This window comes from Clavelina lepadiformis, chromosome 2 (assembly GCF_947623445.1).
Source record: "Clavelina lepadiformis chromosome 2, kaClaLepa1.1, whole genome shotgun sequence".
Classification (NCBI taxonomy): domain Eukaryota; kingdom Metazoa; phylum Chordata; class Ascidiacea; order Aplousobranchia; family Clavelinidae; genus Clavelina; species Clavelina lepadiformis.
Genome location: NC_135241.1, coordinates 20,704,008 through 20,727,595, shown reverse-complemented (window position 1 = coordinate 20,727,595; position 23,588 = coordinate 20,704,008). Strand labels below are relative to the sequence as shown.

The following is a 23,588-nucleotide window of genomic DNA, read 5'->3' as shown; positions in this document are numbered from 1 at the left end:
TCTTTTGAATTTTATCTCTTTCTAATATCTTTTGGTCTTTAAACGTTCAATGTATGATCATTCCAACCTTTGTTTAATGTCTTAAATTTTCAGCCATTTTTCGTGAAATTTTTTTCTTTTTTCTGTTATTTGTCATTCAGCTGCTACTTCGTGGTCGTACAAACCACAATGGCAGGGGAAAATGTCACTGTGGAATCGGACATCAGTAAGCTAGTTCAAGCAGATAGTGACCCCGTGGATGGACAGCCTTACATCGCCATGGCTTTGCAGAGGTAAGAGTTGTAACAGAGCAGTAGTAGTGACTTTGGCACGTATGTCGATTTATTTTTTGGTTCAGATTTGACGAAGAAATGGAAATTAACCTCGGGGATGGAAGCTTAACCTGCTGTGACGTTGCAAGTCTTGAAAAAGTCGATTGCGCTGCAAGCATTGAAAGTAGAAAACGACGAGAAACTTCGACAATAATTCGTGCACAAAACAGGCCATTGCCCACTGATACCAATGTCACGTACTACACATTGACATCCACCCCAGACGGTAACAACGCACTTTATACAACTAGCCCTCGGTCAGGTCCCATTGTTGTACCATCAGGTGAGTGCAAGCTAATGGCTAATTTCCATTTTTTGTTTAGTTTTCAATTTATTTTATGCGGAACCAACTTGTGGTGGCGATAATTGGATTTTGTGACAAATTTCATTTCTTTCCCTTTAACTTAGAACAACAACAGTATTGAAAATTGAATGTTGATATAATAGTTAATCTTTAACGTCTTAGGATCTCATACTTTTAGTCATGTGTTTGGCGTATTCCAGAAATTAAAGATGGTTTTCGGGCTGCGTATTACTGACAACTACAATAAATTTAGTTTACATTTACGTTATAACCTGCAGGAGAACAACAGCAACAGGATTTGGGCTACATCGCTGCAATTGTCATTGCCATTTTTCTCTTTCTGCTGATCCTCATTTTGCTGTATATCATGTACAGAAGGTACCTTGAGTGTATGTGGGAAATTCTATGCCGAACGTACGTAGAAAAAAGTGTAACTATGCAAGTCAAATAATGAAATTATTGGTTTTCTTAGACGCATGTGGATTTTCAAAAAGCATGTAGAAAATAGCCACCCTTTGTCGTTTCCTATGCGCTCTACGGCACCAGTTCAGCAAAACGGTTCGATAATAAGAATATTTTATGTTAATGTGCTTGTAGTTTAAACCTGATTTTTACGTGTAAGTTATGTTCAGGGCTACTATGTAAGCATGTACTATTATAGTTTGGTTGCAGTTTTAACTGCCTTGTGTAGTTATTCATCGTTACTTCGTCTAAATACGTATAAATTTTAAACGCCTAAAGATGAACCTCTTTCCTTATTTCGAAATGCTCTGTCTGATCAGGAGATGCAATAAAAATTGGCATTTGCAGCAATCATGCCTTTTTCAAACTTGTTTTCTAAGACTCGTTTTCAAGCGACAGCGACATCATTGTCGTAAATCCAGCCCAAGCGAACGACGGACTCACCAAGTATGATATCCAGCCTAGGAATATCTTGGATGTTTACGTTTCGAAACGAAAGAGTGATGACTTCATATTCATGGAAGAGTTTAAGGTGGGTGTAAAACATTGGACATTTCCCTTGTGAAGTCATCTTTTGTATCTAAGTATCGGAAAGAGGTGAATATGTAGATTATTTTTTCAGACAAGTTTGTCAAAAAAAGTGCGAGAACGCTCACTGCCGACAACCTGCGCAAAACGCGCTGAAAATATCAAGAAGAATCGCTTCAAGAACATTTCTCCAAGTAGGATATTAGTATAGTTCTCTACATACAGTAATTTAAATGCCAGGAACCATGTTATAAGATTCACAACTGCGCAATTACAACCAAATATTCAGATTTATTTAGTACCATTGAAAAATCCACATCTTTAAAATATCGTAATCGTTGTAATATTTTAACTTAACCATGCTATCTCTTGTGAAATGGGATTTTTCTTGTATAGTTCGCCCTGATTATCGTACTCAGTCATACTTAAGCGTAAGCTTGACCTATTCTGTACTTTTTTGCTGTGATTCAAAAAAAATATTTCGAAACAGCAAAAGATATATGCTTTTTGAATTTTAGTTGACGATGCTCGAGTGAAATTGACACCTTTGCCAGATCAACCACAATCCGATTACATAAATGCATCCTTTATTGACGTGAGTATCTTGGCGTACTCGTTTTGCGACATAGTACATTTTGTGTGCTACTAACACGGATTTCAGACGGTTTGAACCATACAATATTTGTCAGGTGTTTTGTTGGTTCAATGTTACGTTCTTTAGGGATATTCCCAAACTGCCAAGTTTATTGCGGCTCAAGGTCCGAAACCAAACACAGTGAATGATTTCTGGAGGATGGTGTTTGAACAACGATGCAAAGTTATCGTGATGGTCACTCAGCTTAAGGAAGGACCAATGGTAAATTACGATATTTGTGAACGTTTTTACCGTTTTGTCCTGTATGTTCATTATAGAGCTAATAAAGCCAAAATTTTGATTTGGGGTTAAATGCTCACAGATATGAGGGCAAAACCTCACCAACCGCATTAATCGTGGTATAAGGTTTCAATCTTGTCTTAAGTTAAGTCTAAGTTCACTAGCGCTAAATTTTCTCTGTACTAGATCAAATGTGAGAAATACTGGCCCGAACCAGGAGAAGATGAGACATTTGGTGACATATTAGTTCGAACAAACAACGAGTTACCGTACGGCGACTTCATCTGTAGATATCTCAGTGCCCAGTCCATTAAAACCAAGGTATGCAATTAATTAGCAATCAACCAACAATCCAACATGCATTTTGCAGATTTGACTGTTTGCAAGAAAGGCACTCTTATAGTCTCTGTAATAATTTTGATATTATGTTTTCCCTTTCTAGGAGGTAATTGCAGTTACACATTTTCAATACGTCACTTGGCCAGACCATGGTATACCACCGACAACTACAAGTCTGCTTCGACTCCATCAAGCGGCGATTAATGCACAAACGGGGAGTGCAGGACCCTTACTTGTGCACTGCAGGTATGATTGGTTGTAAGTGTAAACAAATTAAGTTTTCTATCGGTAACGCGAGGAATTTAGGGTATTTTGTGCACGATGAAAACAGTTTGATATTTTGAAAGTAGTTTTATGATGTTTTTTTCATATTTCTTAACCTATGTAAATGTCCACACCCTTTCTTATATATTTTTTATGAACTTTCTTTCTTCACTTGCAATTTTGCAGTGCTGGTGTGGGTAGAACGGGAACATTTATTGCGCTTGATATATTAAGCGAACAACTGGAACACGAAGGTAAAATAAACGTATTTGAAACGGTTTATGAGATGCGACAGAGCAGAACTGAAATGGTTCAAAGCCTGGTAAGAATAACATAAAAATTCATTTCAAGCTATTCTGTTATGTGCAGATTACAGCACAGATTTTGTATATATTTCATTGTTAACTTTTTATCGTTTAACATAACTGAATAGAAATAAGTCATCAAGCTTACAATTTCATTTGTTATTTTAAGGCTCAATACGTTTATATACACAAGCTGCTTGCTGAGATATCTATGTTTGGAAATACTAATGTTGATGTTTCGGACTTTCCACGATATGAAGCCAACTTAAATATGTAAATGCGACAAAAGAGTTCAAAACCTTATTAGAGAGTTTACGTTAATTAGTTTACCTTCCGTATATGTAGTATGGATCGTACAACACGAACTACTGCATTGCAAATTCAGTTCAGTCGTCTTGGTGAGGTTCCGCCATCTTTTACTGAAACGTCATCAGCTAGCAAGCCAGTAAACAAGAACTTAAATGTTTTTCCTGGTATTCTGCCATGTAAGTTCCGTGATTGCACGCGCCACCACCAATTATATCTCTGTATCTGTCACACCCATCAGGCGGTAAAGTCATGCCACCATATACAGTACTGCACTGTACAACACGTCATTGCACATTGTCCAACCTCACGGTCTATTTTATGCAGATGACAACAATTTGGCTTTCGTTGGGATGACATCGGACGACAAGGAAGTGCCATACATCAATGGTTCCAATATTCCGGTATGCGAGATATAACATCCGAGTTAACTGCGTCTCAGCAGACTCCAGTACATGTGTTAATTACATTTCAGACATACAATGCTGGATATCACTTCATAATCGCTCAAGACCCTGTTCCTGCCAACATCCACTTATTCTGGCGTTGTGTGATTGACAACAAAATCAAATGCATTGTCATGTTGGACGAGGTAAATCGACATTACATCGTGTTCTTTATTTTTACCGCTTACGTTCTAGTAACTCTGTTTCTAGGACTTGATATTATGTAAAATGTAATAACGCTAAAAACAGCGGTAGTCCCTTAAATTTTCTGGCCATTTTTATGCAATTTTGTAAAAGTTACTTGTCAAAACAAACCATAACAGGGTGGAGGTGGCACGAGGTACTGGACGGACTACAATGAAGCCAAGACATTTGAAGACGTCACTGTGAGAACCACGAACATGGAAGAGTTTTCGGGTTGCGTCGAAAGAAACATTGAAGTTCTAAAAGCTAAAGAAAAGGTGTGAAACGAACATCGCCGTTTTACGCAGTCAGTTTATAGCGGGATTTCAGTTTCGTGTTTATAGTTTATACGATCTTTTAGGACCCATACGTCGTAAAGCAAATTGAACTGAAGAACTGGCCGGCCCACGGAATTCCCCCTTCTACAAACACGCTTCTAGAGACAATTTCAGTGGTTGAAAAATGTCGAACCGACGCACGGGAGGTCAGAGGGAAAAAATTTCTCGCACTCGTGCATTGCAGGTATAACTATGCAGAAGCTGTTCATGTCAGGGGTGAAAACGTTAATAAATGATAAATTATAAAAATGCATGAAGTAGTACCTTTATTATTATGTTGTGTTGTTTTACTGTAGCACCGACAGAAATGTTTTAATTTTATTCAATACGTAATACTGTAATAATAACTCGTTTGAACGTTTTTTACAACAGAGACGGATCTAGTCAAGCCGGAGTATTTTGTGCCGTTTCAAACCTCGTTGAGCGATTGAAAAACGAGAACTGTGTAGATGTGTTCAGAACGGTCAAGGATATCCGAGATTTGCGTCAAGGCGCTATTGGCAACATAGAGCTCTACAAGTATTGCTATCAGGCTGTCAACGAGTTTCTTGAGTCGTTTGACCTGTATGGCAACTTTAAATAGAATTTTGATCGCAACAACTGACGTGATTGTGATGTCGTTTTATATCACGTTTTGTGTATTAAACGTAGCAACTGCAGCGTGTAATTAAATATGACTTCATTATTTTTATGAACACGCAGAGCTATCCTGCTCAACAAGATCTGATATACAATTTATACATATCTATGTGTTTTCTTGTGGATTGGATTATGTAGGTTTCACTGTTAGTTAATTCGACTTTTTGACCGTTTTTATTAATAAGAACAATTTATCTTTGTCATTTAATCATTTATGAGATCGACTGTATTGTGAAATTAACGTATGCATAATTGTTCTTGCCTAAATATCCCGTTTTTCGTTTTGTAGAAACGCAACAATAATTTTGAAGGCTGTTTCTTTAAGTTATAAATCATCTACTTGATACATTTTTATTATATAATAATGTGCAGGTTCTAATGCTATATATGACAAGATTGATATGAAATTTTGGTAATGAGCCCAGTCGCCATCTTTATACTAAGTATTTCTGTATATTACTGTATTTTATTTTAAAATAAAACGCAATGCACTTAAAATGTTAAACGCATTACAAAAAATTTCGTAACTACCGTAACACCACGTTTTTGTTTACTGCTTTTGTTTGTATACTGTATCTTAATTTAAATTTCTCACAGTGGGTTATAAGTTATTATAATGCAAAGTTACAACACAAATTTTAATCAATCATTAATTCTTGTAATTACTGTTCGCTGACAGGAAGCTATGTGCAAACATAGTAGGATACTTACAGCAAGCTTGAATATTTGTAAAACGAAATATGCCCATTTCTTCCGTTATATAGTATTCTTAGAACTTGTGTTGTAAGAATTTTTGTAACTTAATATTTCTTCTTATCGTAACTAGTTCTTGTTATTAGTTTAAGGACTGTGTTTGCAAATGATCGCTCCAGACGAAACGTATGTTATGGCAGCGCACTCTAGGCCTAGACTACTGTCAATATTTGATGTAACCTATTGGATAATGCCAATTAAGCGTACTGAAAGATCGTATAAGTTTGTCTGCAGTTTTATGGATATTAAAAATCTATCTGTAAATGTCATTAAACTCGCAAATTTTTATTGGACAAAATTTCAGATGTACCCTAGTTGGACAAGTTTTTGTGGTAGCCTACGTATCATCACTCGATGTCGCTTTAAAGCCCAAAAACGAACTTACAAATTAGCTGCAAGGCCAAAACTGGCTTGCTCTGGTCATGCAAGAAAAAATGTTTCAGTTTGTGGCATTTCATTTTATTTCCAAAAGTTATTTCTTTCCTGTGGGTTATTCATACGTTTTAACTAAATAAGAAACGTCATTCAGTTAAACATCAACGACTCAACGAGCAACTGCTTTACAAGAGGTTGCGATTATTACTAAGTAGAAAAATAGACTGAAGATGTACACCTTACGCTATACAAATGAAGGTTCCGTAACGTTAATAATCCGGAACTTCCGTTAATAGTTTAGCTTCATTGAGAAACTTAGCATTGAACTTTTGATTATTCGAAGCCACAGTGCTGACCACCCCACCAGTAAACAATTTTCACGTTGTCGCAGACTGTTTGGTGATGACTGATGACCCAATTAACCTCGTATAAAGTAGTTTTACGATTCGATCCACTCAGAAGAAGATACACTTCAGGCTCAAAAGTAGTAGGCTATAGGGTAGTACGACTAGTACCATAGTCTTCATCATTGAAAGAAAGAAAAAAACTCTTCGCTTGTTTAAAGTTAAGTTAAGAATTTTACTTTTGTTGCGTTGCTGGTCTACCATATCATTAGTCAGGCAAATCACGTGCTATATTGCTCAACATTCGGTCGTAAGCTGAATCATGTTGCAAATCACCAAATCAAATATTTCGTTTGAGAAAAAGTAGACAAAACCTTTTACACCGTGCCAAACCAATTTCAAAGCGTAAATAAGCTAGCCTGAAGTAGGCCTACTGAATGATAGCTTTACGACCAAATTAAAAATTGCGATCTTACTTGATTAATGTCAGTGTGACGTACTTGTTGACGTGTGACGTACTTGACAGTGTGAAGTTCCTCTATACGAGACTATACCAAAGCTTGTAGCAACGTTACAATCTAAACTAAAATTAAAATTTTAACATACAGATCTAACCTTTAATACCCAGCAGGTATTTACAATCGAAAGTCTTTTATTCCCAACAATCCAAATGTTTTAAAATGCTTCATATTCTAAATCTGCTATTGTTACATGAGGTTATAACTTTAGTCAAACAATGAGTCATAGTCTCTGCTTTGTTGCCAATTCATGAATTAAAAATTAAAGGTCAAAGACAATAGATCATATGTCTAGTCTGACAAGATACAGTACTTAAAATATTAATAAAAGATCTTTCATGTTTGTTGTGGATACGGCTATGATCTTTGTGTATATACGGTATGTAGGCTATTAGCCTTACCTTCTATAGCCTGTTGCTCATTTTAGTTATGAACACCCCGAGTCATCTTTCAGACGCACTTCACGATATTTTATACTTATAAATTGAAGGGACTTTTTTGACCATTAGCTAACGTTTAAGTGGCGTAGGTGCTTTCCTCTGCTTTTTTCAAAGCTAGAGAACTTTTTTCTTTGATATCGCGCAAGGTTATTCTTGTGCGAAAGAACAGATTTGCTTTGGCCTGTGGGTTACATCGCCAGGCCTATCTAGAACCATCCATATCGAAGATATTTCGCTGGCGTTGGGTAATTTTAGCACACGGCCTAGGCTGTGATAGGGTATAATCTGTGTATGGTGCTAAACTAACATCAGAGTTCTTTAAGTCAACTGCGGTACTGCTGAATGATTTACAGAAAGTTAGCTTAGGCCTATGCGGAAAGCCTGGTTCACTTTTGTTCTGAAGAATTTAGACAGGGTGTGCTTTTATTAGCTTACATTAGGTTTGGCGTAATTTGGTGTTTGATCATGTAACAATAGGATAAGGCAAGCTAGGATTAGCCTATGTAGGCCTATACAATTGTACAGGAAGTTCTGCAAAATGTTGGTCATAATAATAAAATAGCCTAGTACAATGTAACAAATATAGGCTTGCTGCTTATTAATCACAGGCTACACTTGTATGCAGTATTAACACCTGGGTACCTGATCTACTGTGGTGATGTATTTATTTAGCAGAAAGTATCGGGTCTAGGCCTAGTGCCAGTTGGTATAGGTTTAGGGTTTCGTTAAACTTTAAACAAGTTGTTAACAACTTTAATCAAGTTTAACCAGATTCAGTGATTTGCTCGTTAATTCCATCTCTACAAATGACTCAAATTTAGGTAATTATTCTAGGCCTAGCTTAACTTTTCATGCCTAAGACTGACTTCTATATACTTTTTTGAAATTATTAAACACCTACAAGATTAACAGAAAAATACAACTTTTTTGATCTTTAGTCAAATTTTAATGTTCAAAAACTCGATTGATGTGTAGCAGAACCTCTGTATGGCCTGGATAGAGGTACAAATGGGCTATTGTGTATAACCTGTAAAATTTAAATCTTTTGATAAACTGTATCGTCAGACATTCAAGATTATAGTTGAGACGCAAGTCTACACTATATATATAATTAGATTCATTAAGTATCATTAGTTAAAAAAGCATAAAGTTTAGCGATTGTGCTTAATTGACGGTATACCACAAACAGTCCAATTCGATTAATGATATTTTATTGGTTGATGCTTCTACGAACAGATTCAGTATTTATTTATGTCAGTCAACATAACATTCTTGTTCAGACAAACTTGAATAATATTCCATGTAGCACATCCCTAGATGATAGCAAAGTGTTGTCTGCAAAACAGAAATTGTTCAGTTTCATAACAATTTGAAGTGGCTTGGTTTGCAAGAGCTCTTGTGTTACAGTCATAGCACTTGCCCTCAGCTTTGCCTGCTGTTTATTTTTTTTATAAATTTTAGAGCGCTTTTTAAAAGGTGTTCGAGAAATTTAATGGTTAATTTGAGTTTTATCTCGGAGTGGAAAGTGTGGAAACTGCATGAATGCTGAATTTTTTATCATCATGCCAATTTATAATAAATAAGCAAAGAATTAAGGCTTCGGTGGCTCCCATTACACCGAAATTTGTATTATTTCATGTAATGTACAATTTCTTGTTCAAAACTGCCCTACTCTTAGTTGGACTGTTGCCTGCATTGTTGTTGGTAATTTGTACTTACGAACTTCACACTCTCTGGTTTTTAGTAGTGATTTATAATTAGTGCAAACTGATGCATGCTTAGAGAAAAATCTAATTAGTTGAACTACTAATGCATAGATTTTATTAAAATGATTTTTTTTTATCGCTAATTGTGCAAAATTTCTTGGTATGACCAATTATCATACTTTTTTGCTATATAAGTCAGATTGTTTTCATTTACAAGTTGAGATTATGTCTACAATCTAATTTACAAATTATGTCTAATGGTCTACAATCTATTTTATTTAGTCATTTGCAAATATTTAGATAGCCTGCATTTACAATCTTTATTACATAAATATAAAATAGTTATCCCATGGTGGCTTAAAAAGTTTAGTAAACTGATTATTATGTACTCCACTAAGAACTTTTAGCTTATCTACTCATTTAATGCCATGTGTCCACAATATATGTACGCAGAGCTTTCGATATACTTTTTTCCGGCATTGGCACATTACTAATCTTATAGTGATTTACAAGGTTTAGGTTAGTTCACTGGAAGTCGCTTAATTTGTTATTTTACATTTATTAAGGTAGCTCCTAGTAGGAAGTTTTTCAACTTTTTATGCGTCTACTTTTGAAGCAGTGTGTATATTCAGAGTATGAAAATTTTATTTACCATACGATTGCATATATACAGCACTTAGCAGCATTTTAATACATCCAGTTGGTTGCATCATGCTGCATTGACATTTACTAAGAGCCATGAGCCAATATTTATCTACACATTAAGTTACGTTTCACTTCAAATATTAACCCAACATTTCCCATTTTATTACTTATATATATTTGTCTCACAAACCAAATATTGCAGAATTGCCATATATGTTGAACCAAAATATATCATGTATTTATTAGAGGCCTGGGAACTGTAAATTTCTAGATTGTAGCATATATATACGTATTTGCAATTACTTGCATCTAAATGATGGGACCAGTAAAATGGAGAGGAACGAATATGAGATGATGTACAAGAAACACTTTGTTAAAAACAAAGACTTTGAGTAAGTTCGTAGCTTAGTCTATAGTTAGGTTCTTGTGATAAATATTTCTGATGTATTAGTTTCCCAGTGATCAAATGGATTTTTTTATTTTAAAGCTCTTCTGGACACTGGAGCAATTACCATTACCCCAATATGATATACAAAGAAACATGTATTTATAACTATACATATACATATATAATCGTAAATACTTTTTACCTGTGTGTTTAGTTCATGGGTGAACATGTGATTGTTTGATCAATTTGGTGCTTATGCTCAGATTGGTGCTTATGCTCCTTACCAAGGACTACTGGCAGAGTGACAAGATACATATATAATTGTAGCAATTGATAAATTTTATGATGCAATGATAACAGAAAAACATATCTAAAGTTTTGAATTTTTTGTTGTAACACACACTGATATGTGCATTGTACATATTTGTAAAATTGGTGGAACTCTGATCACACCACATGTTAACATGTTTCCATCAAAGGGAGGAGTGAGTCTAAAAACAAGTTAGTATTACATTAACAAACATTATCAGCAAGTATATCTAAGAAAAAAATTGTTTAGTAATACGTAGTGGTTAAGCTTGAGCGGCTTCTGCTAAACAAAAATGTGGCACCGACTTACACATATTTAGTGATAATTATGATGTCCTAAACTCTAAACCTGGGTCAAAACTCCACTGACATTATATTTAGCAGCAAATTTTCCATACGTTTTCAGCAGTAACTGCAGCTACTACATAATGAGACTTTCTTTGTCCAATATGCTCACTGACAACTATTTCTTGATTTGAGAGCGAACTGTGTTTGAATTTACCCTTCACTCTAAGAAAACAATATCTTTTGTAGATGGAAAATGTGTGTGAAAGTGTGTGATTGAATAGAAACCAAAAACTTGCAAAAACCTTTTTTATGACAGTTTTGTTTATGAGAACTTGAAGTCTATGCAAATTTTCTGTGCATGTGTTGATTAGATTCAAACCTTTTTCTACAAAACTTTGGAATAAAGCTTCCAGCCAGAAACTCAACCTTTATATATTTTTTTGAATTTTGGATGCAACTATCCAAGTAAAAGTTCCTTATCACGTAAATTTACTTTAAATCAACTTGCTAGAAAACTGAAGCACTCTGAAAAGATGCCAAGTTTATTTTTTATAGCAAATGAGTGTATGCTGACTGCTTAACATTATACAAAATATATTTTATTACATGTCAAGTGGGATAATATCCACTGTGTGTCTTGTACATTAACTTCAACAATGTACCAAGTTGATCCAAATATTAATTTTTGCAAAATATATACACAATTTTATGTACCTATTACTATGTTTATAACAGATATTTTCATAGAGAGTTTATATATCACTAATATAATTTAGGTAGTCACGGTAGCTGTTCACTCATTTTATTACAAAAATAGTTCAGTACCGAGTCAATTAATATTTGCTTTAAGTGAAGTTGGCTTTTTTATTTCTTACAGTGGTGCTTTTAAAGAAAAAGATGTAACTTACATTGTTCAAAATTTCACAGTTAGCTTCATTTTTTTCATTCTCTTATATTAAACGTTGAGCGTGAAGTAAATATGAATGTTTTAGTTTTAGATCAGGGGTTCCCAACCGGTGGTACGCGAGCAGCTCTCCGTTGCATGATATATATATACAGTATAGTAGTATAACAATTTAATTTTGAGTTGCTAAAATATGCGAACAACACTTTTATTTCTTTCCGTACTAAATTCTCTGCACTCAGTAAGCTACTTTTGTCGATCTTGCTCCCTGCTGTCATTGTTATTAATACAATACTGCTGTGCGAATATTGGATCAAATTAGTTGTTTTGAAAATAGTGGTAGTGTTGACAATCCGTGGTGGGTAAGTGGTAGGAGAACATAAAAAGGTTGGGAACCCCTGTTTTAGATATTTAAGATAAGAATATCAGTGAGTTATCAGTACAGCAAGGAAAACGTGTAAAGTACTCTGTATCACTGTATGTATGCAACTTTTATAAATGATTATGACTAGTTTACTTAGCATTTGAAATGCATTCAGGCACTTTTTAATTAAAATGCTTCAAAGTTTGAAAATGAACAACTTTAACTTTATTCATCCATGATACTATTTCGTTTATGTGTTCTTGATACAGAAAATTTTTAAATCTCTTGCTTTTCGATGTAGCATTTTTTGTGTTTAGCTTCATAGTTAAAAACACTTGATACCATCAATGTTACTGGAATATAACTTTTACTGAATAGTTAATCATATTTTTTAAATAAAGGCTCGGAGTATGTTGCCTTGATGAAGATTATATGCAAGGATCAGATGAGTACAAGCAAGTATTTAGCTGTGCTGAAACATATTTAAAACAGAAAAATGTTCAACATCAGAACCCTGGAGACAGCAATTACTTTGTTTTTCACAACTTCAATGTTTTTGTTAAACGGTAAGTTGATAAATGGTGATGTTTTAAACAGATAATTTAAGTAGTACTAGTATCAAAAAGTGGTGACAACTTTGAAAGGCTCATTGTATTTCACATTTAAACAAACAACAGCGTCAGTGAATTTGGCAGCAATTATCTTCCGTATCATCAACATTGATGATATTATGAATAAACAACCCTGAACTGAAAAGTAACCAAACTTGTCTCAGCAGGGTGCAGTGCAAAAATTACTCTGAAAATGTCTTCATTTCTAAATTTAAACGGTACACCGAGCAACCTAGACTGTTATGCTGACATTTTTTTCATTCAAAACTAGGCAATCACAAACCAGTGACTGCCCAGACCTGTGTCTAACTTATCTAGGACAACCCATTTTACAGTTGTGTTAAACGAAAGTTTAAGTTAAATCCATTTGTTAAACATCACTATTATATTTTGTTATCATTTGCTGATGGTAAGTTGTCAATTCAAAGCCAGATTAATGTGACTATCTTACTAAGGATAATTATAGCCAGAAGTATTTGCTCGGTTCAAAAACATAGTTTATTGACTGACAGCTGATGCACAAAGAACGTTATTATCTTGAACTTGAATGAAAACGTACAATAGATAAAATATTTTCTGTTGTCACTGGTAACATGGAGTACATTGTATTGCTTTTCTATGGTGAAGATATTATCAACTTGGTGTACACCTAATCGTTGTTGCTATGAAGTGTCCTATAGAAACACAGATACATTGCTTCTACCAAACATGGGCAACAAACATTGCTTTGCGTTTTCAATAGCGCCACGAGCTCCCGTTTCATGCTATGCAGCGTGTAAAAGTATTTGGACCGTGTATAAAATTTGGTTTTTTGCTAGCAATTAACTACCAAATTTTACAGTGTAGTGTACCTATGGTAAGCGCTGTTTCTTGATAATAAGCATTGGTTTATATTGTTGTAATGTGACGTATGTGGCCGTACAAGAGTGTAATATCTATATAAATATTTGACAAGGGGGTTTTTCTCATTAATTAAATGTCTACGCGAGGATAATTTGATAGGCTGAAGACGTATTTAGCTGAATAATTGTAAGTGGTTTCCGACAACGTGGTTGTATGTAATCGTATGCTTATTAATGGACTTTTCCGGGGCCTTGAATTAGTCATCCTGCTTATGTCGTTTTGAAAGCCTATTATTATATTCGTTGGTGTAGTCAATAGCATTGACCAACGTATTGTTGTGTTGATTGTGTTGTGAGTGTTACGTTTTCCTTCCGTTTCCCATACGAATGAACACCAAAACAATCTCTTCTCGATCTCGGCGAAAAATCCCCTTCGCGATTACGCGTGTCAACATGTAGCAGTTGGGATGTTAAGTTCTATAGAGTATGTGAGAACTTTGTCGGGAATTTTCAATCGTTTTTCTTCGTTTCAGTAACAGGGATCAACACATTAAGAACACATGGGGAGGGTTAGCATCTGTCTTTCTTCTTTTAACCTGGTATGCGCTTCGCGTTCTTCGAGCGCCTTGGAGAAAATCCTACCACAGGATAAAGGTGAGAGAACGACTTTCTCTTCGAACTGTGTTATGTTTTGCTCATAATCCAATTGTTACGGACCTCTGCGGATTGGCGTTGATTGCATGTCGGCAGATAAGTTGACCCGTGTTTATTTTTCCTGCAGACTTATAGCGGCCATTTTCAACATGAAATCTATGGAAACTTCCCGCATGCCGTGGCGATAGAACTAATGGAAAGACTGGGATATATTTATCACGACAAGCAACAAACATTTCTGTTTCAACAACAGAGTCTCACCACAGGGTCCTGGAAAGACGCCTTGACCAGGGCAGGAATGGACTTTTTCTTGGTTCACGTCAGATGCTCTTTGACTTCAACGCAGACGGGACGCTCCATTGAAGTAGAAAGCATTTTGGATACAAGCGAGGGTGAGGATACGCTGCTATACGCTCCTCAATCATTAAAGCAATCTCCGTTGAACAACAGCGAAACGGACTTAGCCGCCACGAAACCTGCTATTTCAAGCGTGCATGAGACACTATCAAAGCGGCACAGCTCACCGGCGGTGCCTAAAAAGAGCGCATATGTAAGAAATCAACTTCTGGGCGAGACTACTGTTCCGTTGAACTCTGCCACAAGCAAAAGACCGTCCAGGCCGCCCAGTGCGGATTGGCAAAGAGCCGGTGCAGTTCCCAACCAATATGTATCAAACAAAGTAATGCGTAAAGTTACTCTCGGTAGGAAACACTCTTTGGAGGGCGGAGAAAGCAGTAGAGCGGCCATTCCTTGGGAACATCGTTTCACATCTTCCGCAATACCCAGTTCGACCCAATGTAGCAGCCGTCGTCGCGCTGACGATTACAGCAACTACGTGCCTCAGTTTACAGAAGATAACGAAGACCTAACTCTGTATGAAGGAAAGGATTCCATTGAACAATCAGTTATCGATTCTGCGATACGCTATCCACCACAAGACTCATACCCCGCCGCGGGCGCAAGAGACAATAACCGTCCCCGTAGATCGCCAACTGGTGGAGATATAACAAACCCCATGAACACGCTGAAAGTTGGCTCTACTTCTGGGTGGCCGCGAAAATCTACTTTGGGCCACGATAACTACGTCAGCGTGAAGCCAATACCACGTTCTAAGATTGCCCACCCGCCTCGTGACAGAGTGGAATCTGGATATTACAGCGAATGGCAGTCCACGAGAAGTGATCCCATATACAGAAGTCCTGAAGTTGTATCCATGGACACGGTGGCTCATCAAGCTTCCAAGCGCCCTGGTCGCGGCCAAAGGTTCAACGACCCATCATACAACGTAAAAGGCGGCGAATACGTTCATGTGTTTCCACCAAAGCGACCACCTGGCGACGGTAGATCGGAAGCACCGCCCGGACATATTTACCAAGAAATACCTGAGGGTCAGTGGTCCACCACTCCTCGACTGGCCAGCAACAGCAGTAAAACCCGCCTAAACAAATCGTCCAATACTTTGCGTAAATAATCGACATTTAATTTTACAAACGCTATATTTAGAGCGCCTTTTTGCAATTTTAGCTCAGCAATTTTAATGCTGTTTTAACAATTATTGCATATTTTACCCATTTTTAAAAATTTGTGCGTTATGATAGCATTTGCCGCATGCTGGAGAAGTACTTTGCAATACAGCCAAATGCTACTGTTGTGTTTGATTTTATAACGGTAATTATAGCCTTGAAAATGGATGGGTGACTGTCAGTTAAATTTTACAGGCACTACCAGGCCTTACCTTAAAAAAATGTTATGCATTTTGTTGTGTAAATACGCAGCACGCCGCTTTTGCTACGTCCTTACTATAGATGGGCCAGGCTCGCGTGTTTGTGCAAACAGCAGAGACATATCAACAAACGACATCTGATCTTAACAAAGCCACCGACCGTAACCTAATAAAAGACCCTGTGGGTCCGTACTTTTCGTTTGCGTGTCGCTGTGTGCGTAATTTGATCTCTGTTCTTTTACAGTTGGGAAATGTTTTTCCATTAAAAGCCGCTTTCACTTCAACGTTTTATCTCATATCGTTGCCCCCACGCGCTGTGTATTTCTGTCGCAATCATCGCAATTTTAAAGTTATTCTGGTCATTAAAAGCCGCGGCATTGTTCGATTGATTACAAAATGCCCAGCCCAGAGCGACTGAACACGCCGAAAGCGTTCAACCTGTTTAAGATATGATTTACATTGTGTACTAACGCTCGTTTATGAAGTATCTACGAAAGCGGAATAAGCCACTTTCTATTTGTTGTTTAATCGTCAGCACATGTGGCGTGCATGCCTAACTCACGCTGAAATCCGTATTATTCACAGAATGGCTTTTATCCAAAGTATTTACTCGGTTTTCGTGTAGAGGTTCTATTGTGGAAAGATTTGGATGTAAAACTATATCAGGGTTGGTTATTGTTCTACATTTAACGACTTTAAAACCCGAATTGAGGAAGTACAGTACCAGTGGTTCATTCCATACAAAAACCCGGCGCCCCGTAAGGCCCTTTTACGACTTGCAAACAAAGAATCGAAAATAATGCCTCTAAAAAGAGGTCCAACGTTGTCCAGGAAATTCCGTAATAGAGTACCTACATTCTCAACAACCCAAAATTTCTCCTGTCCAATCGCAATGGGAAATTGTTATTTAGTACAAAGTTAGTCTGACCTAACTTGAATAGAATATACCAATCAAAGCTCTTTCAGATATAATTAGCAAAAATGTGTGTCAATCCAAGTTATGGGAGAACAGTGTTTGTCCAAGAAAAATTTTAAAGATTAAAAGATCATTGGTGTCAGCAGGCTTTACCTGTACCATGCTTGTAGTTTACCGAACAGCTTGCAAAATTTATCAAAAATCTTGGCTGTTGTATAATTTTGCTATCGTTTTGAACATTTTAACTATAGCCTGCATGTTCGTGTATTAAGTACGATTTAATGACACCAAATGTCAGTCAGATCACTGTAGTTAAAATATGTTAAAAGTTAAGTGGCGTATATTTCTAATGTATGAGTTTGACAAATAACTCACTAATTGTACTTGAATCAAAGTTTGATAAGCTTCACTTTCATATTCCCATTGTATTATTTTGTCTTATTAATCCCGAATTTCACAGCTTGTTTTTCCTCATTTATAGCCGTGCAAGTTTTCGAAAACATTTCACACAGCCCACCAATCAGACATGACTACTGTAGGACGTATGCGCTATTTCAAGATTGGAGGCATCAACAATGCAAAAATTTTAACTACATACGCTAGTTTGTAATTGATGGCATTCCATAATTAAAAAGGGACGGTTTCGCGCAAAATCTGCAATGCGAAATAATAAACAAAATAAAACACTTTCAATGTATTTTCAAAACTTTAAATAGGCTATTACTTGAAAGTAAATTTTTGATAAAATGTTCTTGTATTATAAGTAAGTAAAATGCGAAGATCACTGTTTGCGACATTCCACCTGCTACTCCCATGATGCTTGTCACTTCTGTTGGCAATAATACCGCCATCCAAAGGTATCTGCGAACGATCCACAGTTATAATGATGCAAAAAATTTATTCCATGGGTAAAATGATTTTGGTAAGAACCCCTACTGAGAAGGAAGCACATCTAACCATATTGTGCAATTGCATCGTAGTGCGGCGATTTGGAATAAAATGTTTGCCGCTAAGTGACGCACAATCGTCTGAGTAGAAAAGAAATTCAGTGCAAGAAAAATTACTTTTATGCTATGTGTTGCGTAACCTATCTATGTTACGTACTTATTGCATTGCATATTACAAATATCTGTATATCCATTACGCATTTTAAAAATATCAGTACTTTATACGCCTATTATGGTAATGGAAACACCTTATTATATTTAGTGCCAAAACATCATCGTATTGGCTACAGTATGTACAAAAGGCTTAATCAGTGCAAACCGCAACTATGTTTTGTGAAATTACGTTTTGTCGATATGTTTCGGACCCTAATTTAGTCTCAAAAACGGAATAAACCAACAAATCAGTCAACCTAATAAAAAGGATTTTAAAAGTACACGATTGTTAATTATATTTAAAATTATTCCAAAAACTAGCCTAAATTTGTGCAATATCTAACATTTTATCGTATGCTATATCTGAATTGTCGATTGAATTGCCAACTCAAATTTAGTGGGAATATTTCCAAATTACGTATAGTATATTTGATTACGTTTGAATATTACATTTACTGAAAGAGAAAAAAGGCGAACTATTACTAAACAAACGAAACGCTGATGTAAAAATATGTAAAATGTAATTATGTAAGAAACATATTTTGCTTAAACGTGCCCTTGTGTTTGTTTTAACAGACTTTTTGGGTCAAAAGAACACGCGATAGGTTTTTTCTAAGCCGAACCCAAATTCTTTAACGTCTGTTTTCAACGAGTTTGCCATTTATGACCGCATGGGGTTCAACTTCAACCTTCGTTAAAGTTCTTTTTACCAATTTAGTTGAATTAAGCAATGTTTGAAAGCACTCGTCTTTTCTTTACAAACTTGACCTCGTATACAGTCTAGGTACTTCAGGTTTCGTTAAAAACAACAATTGTTCTTTGTCTACAGTATTATCGCTGTGTGTGTGCACGCAATCGCAAAGCTTCTTTTCTTTTCGGATATCTTTCGTTGCCAAAATAGATTCAAGTGAAATTCTGTTTTGTCATGGTTTGGTTTGCTTAATGCATTTTTAAGCGGCGGATGGTCTTTTCTCACACGTTACAACAATCCTAAATTGCTGGGTATAAGGTATCGCGACGTCATCAATTTTCGGTCCATGGTCAATATAATCCGTCAATTCTATATATCCTTCGATACTTTCACATAACCTTCGACCTCAGATGTTTTATGAGACAACCTTTCAAAAGACTGGATTGCACCATGACCATTTTTATTCATCCATTTGTCGGATGAAGTTAATACATTAAACGTACGTAATGACGTACATCTCCCTCTCCACACACGAAGTAATGCTGTTAAATTTTACATCCTGTCGAATGTTTAAAAATAATGTAGTTATTACTGATAATTGTGGATTATAACTTATTTTCACCGCATTTTTACGTAATACCTTATTCTATCTTTCTTGAAGTTATATACTGTACTTACGGGATTGTGCCGCTTTGAATTTACACGAGCGCTGCATGTTTCACGTTCCACTGTTTTTTTTTATCATATCTTGCTGTTGTATCATGCATTGCAAGTTTAGAATCTCCAACTTTTAAATTTAAACCACACATTCTTATTACAAATGTACCGCTATTACAAAGGAAATCAAGCACGTATATGCTTCTGCATGGAGTCTGCGATATACCTACGAAAGTCTTACAGTTGCTCTATAAACTTAAATAGTGTGTAAGTACAAAGCATATAGATCATACTTACAAAACACATGGTGTATATTCTTGACAAAATTTATCAAAAGATTGCTTAAAACGATTTTAACTGGTGTATATGGGTTGGCAAATTATATAGTCCGATTGGAATTTTGAGTGAACAGCATAAATTCTAAGGTCTATTTGTAAGCAAATGGTATTTTTACGATTATTTCGAAACAAATTTTATATTTCTTTAGGTTCGGTTCAAATTTATGTTGTTTCTATCATGATACCTGGCTAAAAGCGTTCACTTTGAACGATGGGTATATATAGCAAAATTGCGCATACTTTCACGATATATGCACAAATTTTGACGTGTTTGTTCAAACGTGATATCTTATGCTTTTTTAACAAGCCGCAGGTTTTGAAGTTTCTTTTACTTGTTGTTATTCATTCGCCTTATGCTGTCAAGCAAGACTATGTTTGTGTTTGTACCAAATTAGAGAAATCGCGTGCAGCAGAAGTTCGCATATTATTTGAAAAATCCTTGGGCAAATACAGTCTTAAACTCGGGATTTCAACGAGGAATTTTACCTGAGTCAATTGTTTAAATGACAGGGCTAGAATTACCCATCCACGCATGAGCGTATATACATACCACGGAATTTTTTTTGCATGACAACTCGGTCGATGATTCTTCTCAAAACTGAAGTTAATTCAGATTGCTCATATTCTATTTTTTGCGTGGTCTCGCCCAACATGATTAACTGAAATGCAAATATTCTTTTAATCAGTTACATAACCAACCGCAAGCACCAGATGTGGTTAGTTTGTTGGCGCTAAATAAAAGAACAAGGAAATCCCAAATTGGTGAATAATACAAAGACAAGTTGCGGTTATTGTCACCAAAGACGTCGTGTCTCTTGTCGCATTAACTGGCCCAGAAATCCACTAAGAAGTACAGTCCAACACTACACCCGTTTAAAATTGTATTAAATACAAAATTTTTCGTTGTATAGACGAGTGTAAAGTTTTAAATCGGGCGAAAATAGGTTTACAGTGCACGAAAATTACTTTGTGATCAAGTTAAAAAAATACTGATTTTCACAAGCTAGTGATAGCAGGTCTTGTCTTTCACCAAGCGACTGACTTATTAAACGTCGTTGCTTACTTTTAGTTTACTGAGCATTGTAGAACTTACAGCTTTTGTGACCTCTTGTTAGGGAGTACACCTCAACAATGGAATCAAACTTAGTTATGTTGCATGTGATATCGTATATAAGACGCCTAAATGATAAATGAGTTTCTTTTACGATGGGTTTTCTTTTCCAATCCACTGATATACGGCATTGAAGCAATTTTAATATTCTGTTGCTTGAACACATCACTTGCTGGTCTGCTTAAATTTGCTGTTTCAAACTTATTTTGTATGGATTTAGTTAATTGTGGATTTAGTGGCCGTGCTAGTTGTTACCGCAGCAACCTTAATTATTTTTGAGGACGTTGTAAGCCTTTATGTCTCTGTCACCTTTTCCCGTTCATTGGCGCACGCTAGTGGTAACAACTTTAATTTTACGTACCCACTGCGTTCTTGATGAAGAATAAAATGATTCGTTGAACTGAATAGATATAGACAAACGAATTGTCTTTTCTCTACAAACGTACGTGCTACATATTGAAGGTGGATGTATAAAATCTTGGCGTAAGTATCGCCAAACATATGCAATGTTTCGCAAAATGACATCAGACGTTAAAACATCAGCGGTTAGATAACTTAATTAAAAGCGAAGAACATGGGTCACCGAGTTTACGGTATATGGAAAAGGCATTTCCCCATTACTGGCAAATGTTTGCTGTGTCACTGTCATGCGTACGTCAACTAAATGAAGCAAAAAAACAAACGTCATGGCCAAACGACTGCCAATGGAAGACTTGTTTCGAAACCTTGAAAAGGCTAATGACTTATCCGCAAATAACGTCATGACGATATTGAGTAGTCATTGGCAGCTGCCGAAGTTAGCAAACTTTGATGGAATCGATGATTGAGCTCACATCCAGGCAGTTTCATTAAATTCGTACATAGTTTTACTTTTATTCCTTTATGCGTAAGCTACTTCGAAGCTTTATATCTTCATTCAACCGCTTATATTAATCCTAGCAACATAATTTAATGTGCAACATCCAATTATAGTTATGGTTCTATACACTGTGTACTTAACTAGGTAAAACCAAACATGCACTGTACATTTTTTATCATAATTTAGTTTGCCAGCTTACAGAAGTGTGTTTTATACCAATATCAGAACCATATCATCGCAGCACTGATAAAAAATGTTTTAATCTTGTTTAAATATTTTGGTATCGCGCCACAAGACGATTTCATTTTTTCCGAAGTTTCATAATCTTAACGTGGGCGCCGGATGTTGTTAAGAACATAATGAAATTCTTTACCCCAAAAACCCCTTCACTTTGATCCAAATTTAGCAAAAGTTACGCGTGGTTGCCAGGTTGCCCTGAATGTATAAGACCGAAGAATACAGGTCGACCGCAAACGCACGGAACGCAAACAAAAACAGGTCGTTGCCTCACAGTTTGAAAACGAAATCGATCAGCCATCTTTACGAGATATTTGATAATGTGTCCCGTTTTGGTTGAAACAAAAGTGCATGATTCAGATTGCGAGCAACATAACAGAAATTTGCTTTTTAGATTTCGTTCTGCCTAATTTTATTTTAATCTTTGCTAGACCGTAAGAATGATAAGTATATAAATGCAGTATATTGTTTTGTAACATATAAACAACACAAGAATTTCTTTATTGCAAAATTTTATAGTACTTTATCACAACGTTTTTTTCCCTTTTGATTCGTCGCGTATAGGGATAGCGGTTGTCGGCACTATATATATAAACACGTACGAATGAAATAAATAGGAAAAATCAGGAGAACTTCATCAAGGTCGCAATAACTACGAACAAGTAAATTTACAACCAAGATAACATAAGTTATAATTCAAAGTTTTATGTTAAACACACTTTGCTGTGTCACGGCTCATCAAGTTGTACGTCACGCAAACATTCTTTGTGTCTAAAAAAACATGTGTGACAAGTAGCGTATAAGCATTTTTAAACTTTGTATTTTTATAAGTTGCTTATGTCTTAATTCGTTACACTTTTGTGTATTTCACTCTGTTGTGTTTCTGTAACATTTTTGGTTTCAACGCAAGACGTGTATTAAATATACACGCGAGAGACAGACAGCATGCAAACACGCAATTTGCAAATTTGCAAACTGCGTATTTCCCCCGTGCTACTTTTAGACGAAATGAAACTCGTCTGTTTTCCGTTCCCATCCTCTCAGACAAAATTTATTTGTTTCAAGAGCGGTGACTTGACTGGAATTTCACGGTGTTTTACTTGACGTTGACGTTTGACATATTTTAACCAACAAACACTGTTTAAAAGTAGAAAAAAGTAAAATTTGCAAAAAAAAAACTGTCGATAAAAGTCTCAAATCGGGGCATCGATCACTTCATTCTGGGAAATTACCTCGATTTTTCCGGCGCTTTTGAAAATCGAAAGAACGATTTTCTGTTCTTAACGACTGTAAATCAACATCGAAATAAACGTATAACGGTATAAGCAATAAAAACATCCCAAGGCAGCTTCGCAATGGTGCAAACTGCAACGCTGTTGGTGCTTGCTATCGTCTTGGTTGCTCTGGATTTGAGTTTGGGAGTAGAGCAGTGAGTTATTATGTAATTATAACATCTATATTTTACTGGTAATAGTAAATAACTGTTAATTTTTTGTAATCACCTCGGCCCTCCCAA

The 23,588-nt window shown here is 36.0% G+C and overlaps 3 protein-coding genes across 7 annotated transcripts in view; all 3 read left to right on the top strand.

Annotated features, from left to right (window-relative positions):
• Positions 1-6,326, top strand: part of LOC143445614 (uncharacterized) — a 56,288-nt gene extending 49,962 nt beyond the window's left edge. For all 3 annotated transcript variants that reach the window (XM_076944846.1, XM_076944848.1, XM_076944847.1), the window contains 18 exons: positions 141-272; positions 338-594; positions 894-993; positions 1,088-1,173; positions 1,458-1,609; positions 1,700-1,799; positions 2,124-2,200; positions 2,327-2,461; positions 2,666-2,800; positions 2,922-3,064; positions 3,269-3,404; positions 3,557-3,660; positions 3,733-3,872; positions 4,021-4,097; positions 4,169-4,285; positions 4,463-4,600; positions 4,684-4,844; positions 5,033-6,326. In XM_076944846.1, coding sequence (XP_076800961.1) covers positions 141-272; positions 338-594; positions 894-993; positions 1,088-1,173; positions 1,458-1,609; positions 1,700-1,799; positions 2,124-2,200; positions 2,327-2,461; positions 2,666-2,800; positions 2,922-3,064; positions 3,269-3,404; positions 3,557-3,660; positions 3,733-3,872; positions 4,021-4,097; positions 4,169-4,285; positions 4,463-4,600; positions 4,684-4,844; positions 5,033-5,243 — 2,401 coding nt within the window. In that variant the 3' untranslated portion in view covers positions 5,244-6,326. The remainder of the gene's footprint in view (positions 1-140; positions 273-337; positions 595-893; positions 994-1,087; positions 1,174-1,457; positions 1,610-1,699; positions 1,800-2,123; positions 2,201-2,326; positions 2,462-2,665; positions 2,801-2,921; positions 3,065-3,268; positions 3,405-3,556; positions 3,661-3,732; positions 3,873-4,020; positions 4,098-4,168; positions 4,286-4,462; positions 4,601-4,683; positions 4,845-5,032) is intronic.
• A 3,978-nt stretch (positions 6,327-10,304) lies between these two features.
• Positions 10,305-16,085, top strand: LOC143445620 (uncharacterized). The gene is made up of 4 exons (XM_076944854.1): positions 10,305-10,472; positions 12,735-12,899; positions 14,320-14,440; positions 14,568-16,085. Exons 1-4 carry the CDS (start codon positions 10,411-10,413, stop codon positions 15,909-15,911), a joined length of 1,692 nt encoding a protein of 563 aa, XP_076800969.1. The 5' UTR covers positions 10,305-10,410; the 3' UTR covers positions 15,912-16,085.
• A 7,194-nt stretch (positions 16,086-23,279) lies between these two features.
• Positions 23,280-23,588, top strand: part of LOC143445613 (uncharacterized) — a 35,995-nt gene continuing 35,686 nt past the window's right edge. For all 3 annotated transcript variants that reach the window (XM_076944843.1, XM_076944845.1, XM_076944842.1), the window contains exon 1: positions 23,280-23,501. In XM_076944843.1, coding sequence (XP_076800958.1) covers positions 23,428-23,501 — 74 coding nt within the window. In that variant the 5' untranslated portion in view covers positions 23,280-23,427. The remainder of the gene's footprint in view (positions 23,502-23,588) is intronic.